Source organism: Gopherus evgoodei, chromosome 3, assembly GCF_007399415.2.
Source record: "Gopherus evgoodei ecotype Sinaloan lineage chromosome 3, rGopEvg1_v1.p, whole genome shotgun sequence".
Classification (NCBI taxonomy): domain Eukaryota; kingdom Metazoa; phylum Chordata; order Testudines; family Testudinidae; genus Gopherus; species Gopherus evgoodei.
Genome location: NC_044324.1, coordinates 17,087,548 through 17,096,749, shown reverse-complemented (window position 1 = coordinate 17,096,749; position 9,202 = coordinate 17,087,548). Strand labels below are relative to the sequence as shown.

The following is a 9,202-nucleotide window of genomic DNA, read 5'->3' as shown; positions in this document are numbered from 1 at the left end:
GCATGGGCGCATGCATACTACCTCCGGAGATGTAGGGGTGTTGGCTGGCAAACTATGTACACAACCCAACCCACACAAACACAAACCCACACACCCCACACTTATACATGCACTCACCCCGACACCCACATTCTACACTCGGTCTCCCTTCCCCATGCTAACCACCCACTATACTACAACTAAACTCCACTAGCTCACTAACCCCCTCCGGCTACAGTGGGATGAGCCAATAACCTTCCAATACACATAGAAGCTTGAACTTGGACAAGACATAACAGACAGACACAAAACAGTCCTTAAGGATGCTAGCGCCCTCTTAGGCCAGGTCCTTACAATACTTTTGTGTAACATACATTTGAATAATGACTCTTTTTAAATGAAATATATGAACCAGAATATAACTGTCAACAAAGATACATCAACTTCATTATGAATATGCTTAGTAAGGAATCTATTTGTCAGAAAACATTTCCTGAATCTTTTCGTTGTCTGTATTGTTACAGACATACATGCTGACAGGTATTTTGAAATTAATTACCAAAATAATTGGAAATGGCGTGATTATATTGTGTTCTTTTGACAACTAAAATATGCAGAATTTTGCAGAATTGTAAAAATACTGTGCAAAGAATTTTTTAATTGTTTGGCAAAGAACTCCCCCGGCAGTAATCATCAAACAAAACATCAAGTTGCTTTACTTTATGTTTCTAGCAAACACATAATACAACGTTGGTGCAGTAGTGTGCGCATGGATTATTTTTTAATACTAACAGGACAGGATACTCCAGTGCCCCCAAGTCCACAATAGCCATTGGGGTTCTTGCTTAGATACTGTTGATGGTAATCTTCAGCATAATAGAACTCCGGAGCCTCACGGATTTCTGTTGTGATTGTGCCAAAACCACTCTCTGTCAATACCTGTCAAGACATGGCAGAGAATTCCATTAGAGGTTTGTTTGTGTCTGTATGAGAAATAAACCTGATGATAAACCAACATTAGGAAATCTTATTCAAGAGATGCCCTAAACTTTTACAGTCACTTGTACAACAGTTACAGAACAGCCTTGATTTTACCACGTAGATTAGAAAGACATCCTGCTTCATCTGTGCTGTTATATTATTTGGGCAGCAGACACTTCGGGTATTAGTCTGTACACTGAGCAGTGTGCATGTTTTATCTTACTTATACCTGGTTACATTTTGAATAGGATGTTCTTGTTCATTAATCTTTTTTTGTGGAGGAGGAGCACCTATGATTCTTAGGGTATGCCTGGTGCTGCAATTACACACCCACAGCTGGCCCATGTCAGTTGACTCATGGGGCTTAGGCTATAGGGCTGTTTAATTGTGGTGTAGATTTTCGGGCTCGGGCTGGAGCCTGGCCTGTGGGACCCTCCCCTATGCTGATTAATATGCCACATATTAGTGTGCTTTAGAAATCACAGCCCCCTCGGGCACATTGTTGCACCACATAGAGATGCCCAGGAGCTCTGATTATTCCTATCAACAATTAATTCCTTAAGGTCGAGCTACAGTCCTCGCTAGAAGTCTGCTTGGGCCTAATTTCAAAGTCCAGCCTGAAACCAACTAGAGCACAGCCGACCTGAACTTGATCCGAGCCCTAGCATGTCGGGTTGTTTTCAGACCTGACCCAAACCGGACACCTGTAGTCAGATTGCTTTGGGTTTGGGTTGGTGCCAAGATCTAGCCACCATCCTGGACACCATTTTCTTTACTTGTTTCCTCCACAGAGCTGCTGAGGTTAATTATCGCCAAGCCCTGTCCAACCTTGGGCTAGCTGGCCATTCCCTTGTCCAGCCCAGCACCCATGCACCAGTTCCCCTGGACTGTTCCTCCTGAACCTGTGTCAGCACCACTGACAGAGCCTCAATCCTTGAGCTGTGCATGGTGGAGGCTTTCTGCTCCCCATATTGACGATCCATTTCCAGTTGCCGCCTACCAGTGGAACTGTTGCAGCGACGGCTGCGAGCCTTGCTCCTGCTGGCCGCCCCACCATGCTGCATGTGCTGTGGAGTGAGAGGCGCTGTGACTCGTCGGCACACTCCCTCTGCAGCACACGCAGTGCACTCTAGTGGCAGCAGCTGGTAGGAGTTGGCCACAGTCACTGCCATGCCCAACTGATCAGAGATTACCTGATCCTAAGAGTGCCACGTTGTTTTCACACCTGACCCAAACCTGTAGTTGGGTCCTAACCCTAACCCTAGCCTCACTGAAGTCAAGAAGAATTATGCTATTGACTTCAGTGAGACCTGGATTCAGGACCGGCACTAGGGGTTTGAGCGCCCTAGGCAGACGGCAATTTCGCCACCCCATGCGCTGGTCCCGCGGCTCCGCTGGAGCTGCCGCAGTGGTGCCCGCAGAGGGTCCGGTGCTCTGTGGCTCTGGTGGAGCTGCCGCAGTCATGCCTGCGGGAGGTCCACCGGAGCAGCATGAGCAGCCGACTGTCCACAGGCACGACTGCGGCAGCTCCACTGGAGCCGCCTGCCGCCCCTTCCGGCAAAATGGCACCCACCATTTATTCTGGCGCCCTAGGTGATTGCCTAGGCCGCCTAAATGGTAGCGCTGGCCCTGCCTGGATTTCACCTTTGGTGTCTTAATGTTCCATTTGTTCTGCTGAAAAGGAGCATCTCTATAAGAATGTACAGTCATTCAAATCAATTCACTCCACAAGGGCTGAAAGTCCTTGCAGGAAAGGAGGAATTTTAAGGTTGTGGTGCTGTAGAATAGCACTGATTTGCAATAAACTGACAAAAATGTGTTGATTTCAAAGCATTTTACAAAAGGTAACCAAGCATCATTATCCCTATTTTATAGCATGGGAAGCTGAGGCACAGAAACAGCCTGGCATTGTTTTGTAAAAAAGTGGTCACTGATTTGGAGTGTCTTAATTCGCAGTTGCCAAACTTGACAGCTAGAGTCCACATGCAGTCAACAGGAGCAAAGGGCACTCAGCAACTCAGTGAACGAACTGCACCTTTCAGGATTGAGCCTCTAAGCCTGAGCCAAAGAAGTCACTGTTCTTTATTGATATAAAAACCTGAAGGTGACTGAAGATAAATGTAGAAACTTCTTAAAGGTGGAAATATCTGCAGGTGTGGCACTATTCTGGATAACACCGTATTATTACGAATAAAATGGCCATCAAGACAATTACTTTGACTAATGTGGAAAATACAGAAATGGACCCCAGAGACTTGAAGACCAAGCTCTAAAACAAGTTAAGAGCCACATTTGGGTTCCATTCACAGAGCCTCTGGAATTTCTTCCCCCAAGGCACATAATTCCATTAGGATTAGAAAGATATTTGAAGGCAAATTCCAGCTCATTTCCAAAGTGTGTTCATCTGGATGAGAAGATTTGCCAAAGCCCAGGCCAATGGTGATGACGCATAGTTTGCAGATCAGAGAAGTGGGTATATGGGTGGATCTTTTAAATTAGACTTGGAATTCTTCAGGACTGAGCCCCCAAATGACTGTGAAATCCCTCAAAGACTCCTAAAAGATGAATGCTTTTCTTCTTAATAGTCAGCGGTCATGAAGTTTTAACTATCACATTTTTCTTTTCTAAGCAAATTGACAAGTGCTGACACTTTGGACCGATTTCTCCTCTGATTCAGGGCTTTATTGTATGCTCACTGAAGTCAACAGCAAAGCTCCCATTGACTTTAATGGTGCAGAATAAGGACCTTAAACTGGTGTAGTACAGGAGTAACTCTGTGGAGGCAAACGGAGTTACGCCAGTATAAAACAAGTGTGACAGCAGAATCAAGCCCTGAAAGAATGTATGGCCAAGCACTTATCTTACCAGACAAACATGTACTAAGCATCACAACACTGACAACAAAACTGATAAAAATAAATACCTTTTCATGCAGCTCACAGTTAGCTCATGAAACCTACTGCCACGAGACAGCATAAGACAAGGTCTCAGCAGGATTCAGTAAAAGGACTGGACCTTTAGAAAGGTAAGAACATAAGAACGGCCACACTGGGTCAGATCAGTGGTCCATTCAGCCCAGTGTCCTGTCTTTTGACAGAAGCCCGTGCCAGATGCTTCAGAGGGAACAGAACAGGCAATCATCAAGTGATCCATCCCCTGTCGCTCAATCCCAGCTTCTGACAATCAGAGGCTAGGGACATTTTGGAGCATGATTTTGCATCCCTGCCCATCCTTGCTAATAGCCATTGATGGATCTACCCTCCATGAACTTTAGCTCTTTTTTGAACCCTGTTATAGTCTTGGCCTTCACAACATCCTCTGGCAAGGAGTTCCACAGGTTGACTGCATTGTGTGAAAAAATACTACCCTTTGTTTGTTTTAAATCTGCTGCCTATTACATTCATTTGGTGACCCCTAGTTCCTGTGTTACAGGAAAGAGTAAATAACACTTCCTTATTTACTTTCTCCACACTAGTCATGATTTTATAGATCTCTACCATCCCTCCCCCCTTAGTCATATCTTTTCCAAGCTTAAAGGTCCCGGTTTTATTAATCTCTCCTCATATGAAAGCTGTTCCATACCACTAACCATTTTTTCCCCTTTTCTGTATCTTTTCCAAGTCCAATATATCTTTTTTTTGAGATGGGGCAACCACATCTGCACGCAGTATTCAAGATGTGGGCATACCATGGATTTTTATAAATGCAATATGATATTTTCTTATTATCTATCCCTTTCTTAATGATTCCCAACATTCTGTTTGCTTTTTTGACTGCCGTCGCACATTGGGTGGATGTTTTCAGACAACTATCCACAATGACTCCAAGATCTCTTTCCTGAGTGGTAACAGCTAATTTAGACCCTATCATTTTATATGTATAGTTGGGATTATGTTTTCCAACATGCACTGCTTTGCATTCATCAACACTGAATTTCATCTGCTATTTTGTTGCCCAATCACCCAGTTTTGTGAGATCACTTTGTAACTCTGTGCAGTCTGCTTTGAACTTAACTACCATTTTGTACCAACTGCAAATTTCCACCTTACTGTTTACCCCTAGAGGTATAATAGTAAAGGTTCAAAATAGAACCGAGAGTTTTGGAAGGAATATAAACCCCTCCTGCTCAAGGCATGAGTCAACATCCATCTATTGGGGTTGGGAGGAAATTTTCCCTGGGGACAAGTTATGTCATAATTACCCACTGCAGGGTTTCTAACTCCTACCTCTGAAGCACCTTGTCCTGGCTACTGTCAGGGACAAGATACTAGGCTGGATGAAACACTGGCAATTTTGTATGTGCATGGGTATATTACCATTAGACTCATTTTACAGACTGGTAAGATGAGACACAGAAGCAGGTTAGACATAGCTACATGCCTGAGATCCCACAGGAAGTCAGTGGCAGACCTGGCACTAGAACTCAGGAATCCCAATTCTAAAATCTAAATACAGGGAAATTAGGAGGATCCTGGGGGATAATCCTAGCTAACCCACTGACTCAATGTGAAGTCCTGGGCAAGTCCCTTCATTGGCTTTCGCTTCAGTCAATGTATGTTGGAACACTGGAGGGCTAAAAGGCAGGTTCTCGCTGGGAACTGGATGTTGCATCTGAATTGTGTTTTCCTAAGCAAGAACATTTCAATCACTGAAAACGGGTACTCTCTGGGGAAGCAAAAAAATGAATCTGTCAAAATTGTGAGTGAACTGTAGAGAAAGCTGAATGTATATTTCCCCACAGAGCCTGCAATGAGTAACTCACAGAGTCTGCCTCACATAGCCAAGGAATCAAGCTCAACGCACTTTAGAAAGCATTATTTTGTTTAGTTTCTTGCACTGAGATGTTCTGAAGAAAGAACTTTCAAAACTGTCTCCACTCCAGAAAGCCTGGCACAAACATTGATCATCATCATGATTATTAATTCATCTAGCACTGTTAATGTACGAGGTACTGCATCACTCCCTGTCTCAGGCAACGGATATACCAGCACTGTATGTAACTATTCTTGTAGCTGATTTCTATCTGGGACGTTTCGTCAGTCACCTGATTTTGTCCATTAGAAAAATCCATCCTGTTCAACATCCTACCACAAGAGGGCATGAGCATCATTTTTCCTTTTAAAAATTACTAACAGGCTATTAAAAGTGGAATAATACGGAAACAGAGGATTAGCCATTACATGGCAACTTCGGTCATTAGTGAAAGATACCAGCAGTGTCGTTAGAAATAGGAGACATTTTAGATTTCTGCACCCTGCCAAACTTTCCCTTAAATGGTTTGCTTTCAGACTGTGCAAACATTTCCCTAAGACATACAGTGTTGGTACAGAAACAGCAATGTCACAAGGAAAGATGTGTGGGCTCCAGATCTTTAGCTGGTGTAAATCAGTGGAGTTCCACCAACTTCAGTGCACCCAATAAAGCTATAATCCGATCAAGATTCTGCTCTAATAGGCTCCCAGAGGGACACTGTGGCCAAAAGGGGTAGTGAGATCCTTGAATGCGGTAACAGGGAAATATCAAGTAGGAGTAGAGAGGTTAAAGTACCTCTGTATTTGGCACTGATATGACTGCTATTGGAATGCTGTGTCCTGTTCTGGTGGCCACAATTAAAGAAGGATGTTGAAAAACTGGAGAGGGTTCAGAGAAGAATCATGAGAATGATTAGAGGATTGGAAAACGTGCCTTAGAGTGAAAGACACAAGGAGCTCAATCTATTTAGCTTGTCAAAGAGAAAGTTAATGGGTGACTTGCACACAGTCTATAAATATTTACACGGGGAATAGAAATTTGATAATACGCGGCTCTTCTATCTAGCTGACAAAGGTGTAAAAAGACTTTCTGGCTGGAAGTAAAGCTGGACAATTTTAGACTAGAAATGAAGGTACACGTTTTGACCAGTGGGGGTAATTATTAACAACTGGAACAACTTACAAAGGACTGTGGTGGACTCTCCAACACTGGACATTTTTAAATCAAGATCTGATGTTTGTCTAAGAGATATGCTCTAGTTCAAACTAATTCAAGAAAGTCCTATCACCTGTGTGTTATGCAGAAGGTCTGACAAGGTGATCACATTGTTTTTTTCCAGCCTTATAATCTATGAATCCATCTATACACCCCAGGGTCACTAGCAGATTTTACTGGAGAAAGGTCCAAACTAAAGCCTGGATCCAAATACCCCTATGCTGGCCAGTGCCACCTCAAAAGTGGGTGATGGTGGCCAGGGAGGGGACATGGAGGAGCAGCCAAGGGTTCCACTGATTCAGTGCATCTCCTCAGGAGTCTCATCCAGGCAGGCTCTTATGGAGCCCTCGTCAGCTTGATTCTGAGGCAGAGCGATGGCAGAAACACAGCCTGCCTTTCTCCGAAAGCTCTTATATTGCTGCACTCCGTGAGGCCATTCCTCACTGTTGTGACAGACTATACATGTGGTCGTCACACTTCCCCACACTTTATTCTTCTAGTGTGAAGACCGCAATAGCTGTGGCAATGCTGGTATTTGTTATGAGGAACTAGAGAAAAGGTCTCATCGGAAGGCCATGCCAAACCCCAGGTATCTGCGGTTTCGGTGAACACCTTCTCTTTGTTTTATATTTGCAGTTCCTTGAGATTTTTCTCCTCCTTTTTGTTTACCTTTCCAGGGGCCTACTGCTACTGTGTGTGGAGGAGTTCCTATAATCCCATTTGTACTAAGAACTAAATTCCAACACCACTACGCAATCCTCTGGTAGTGTTGCCACCTATGACTTTTCCATCTTGCAGGAAATTAAGGAGCATCCATGTAACTTACAGAACCTACACAAGGACATCATTGGGTTATGAACTTGCCTCACAACCTGTTGACTTGGCATTGCGATATGGGTGCACAATATAATAGTATGCAAATGATGCATCACACCAGTTTGTCCCTTTGGACAAGAATTCAGAAGTAGTGTCCCTGTTAAGAGGCCAGTTATTCTGGGTGGTATGATCAACAGTCCTCATAGCTTGAATGTACAGCACACTGACACTGAATGAGCTAAGGCAATCAGAACAGAGGACAGTTCTACAGTCACTCCCAAACAGTAATAACTATACAATATGCAACACACTTCGATTTGCTACTGCCCTCTCAACTGACAATAGGCCCATAATTAACATGGTGGCTTCACCTTCTCTGAAGTACAGAAAAGGTTGTTACAAGGAGGAGAGAGAAAAATTTTTGTTCTTAACCTTTGAGGATAGAACAAGAAGCAACGGGTTAAATTGTAGCAAGGGAGGTTTAGGTTGGACACGAGGAAAAACTTCCTGTCAGGGTGGTTAAGCACTGGAATAAATTGCCTAGAGAGGTTGTGGAATCTCCATCATTGGGGATTTTTAAGAGCAGGTTAGACAAACACTTGTCAGGAATGGTCTAGATAATACATAGTCCTGCCATGAGTGCAGGGGACTGGACTAGGTGATCTCTTGAGGTCCCTTCCAGTCCTATGATTCTATGATTCTTGTAGCCAGATGATTTTATTTAGCCAAATGATGTCAAAATATTTAATTGTTTGACATCTCAGCATCAGCACAACAAATTAAACGTGCTTGTTTATATTTGGATGGGAATGTTTAATTTTTGGAAAGTTCTTTGAGAAGTTTAGATGAAATACTATGTTGAAGTGAAATGTATTATCACTTCGCACTCTCAAAATAATTTTAAACCACAGAAAGGAATGAGGTGGGATCCTGCCAACATCTGTAATAAGTCTGGTGGCTACACCTTGGTTGAATAAATGGCAGTTTAGAGGTTGAGGCCACTTTAAAAATGTGTCAACAAAAAGCTTTAAAAATGATTCTATTAAAACCTTTTCATTTTCCGAGTGGAGGCATTAATGAAGTCAGCAGAGTATTAATTGGTTTCAAGCATTTTGTGGCTTTTAATAAAAATGGCATCAGTGTGCATATGATTCAGTGCACACATTAAAAGCAGACGTACTGCATGTGCTCAGGGCACTGTATGAATCTCACTTGTGTGTTTTGATGAGTTAATCTAAACCATTTCTGATCGAGCAGGCTCCAGGCCTTCGTATTACTGCTGCTGAAAATACAGAGAAAAATCTTTACTCAGATAATACCTTATGCTTCTATAGCATTGTTTATCCTTGCTGTAAAACACAAAGGGCTTGTCTACACTTACAGAGCTGCAGCTGCTGTAGTGCTTAGTAAAGACGCTACCTATGCTGATGGGAGAATGCAGGTACTCCACTTCCCCAAG

At 43.2% G+C, this 9,202-nt stretch overlaps 1 protein-coding gene across 2 annotated transcripts in view; it reads right to left on the bottom strand.

Annotated features, from left to right (window-relative positions):
* Positions 1 to 572: 572 nt before the first annotated feature.
* The window catches only part of MSRA (methionine sulfoxide reductase A), a 438,742-nt gene continuing 430,112 nt past the window's right edge, over positions 573 to 9,202 (bottom strand). For both annotated transcript variants that reach the window (XM_030555194.1, XM_030555192.1), the window contains one exon: positions 573 to 918. In XM_030555194.1, coding sequence (XP_030411054.1) covers positions 754 to 918 — 165 coding nt within the window. In that variant the 3' untranslated portion in view covers positions 573 to 753. The remainder of the gene's footprint in view (positions 919 to 9,202) is intronic.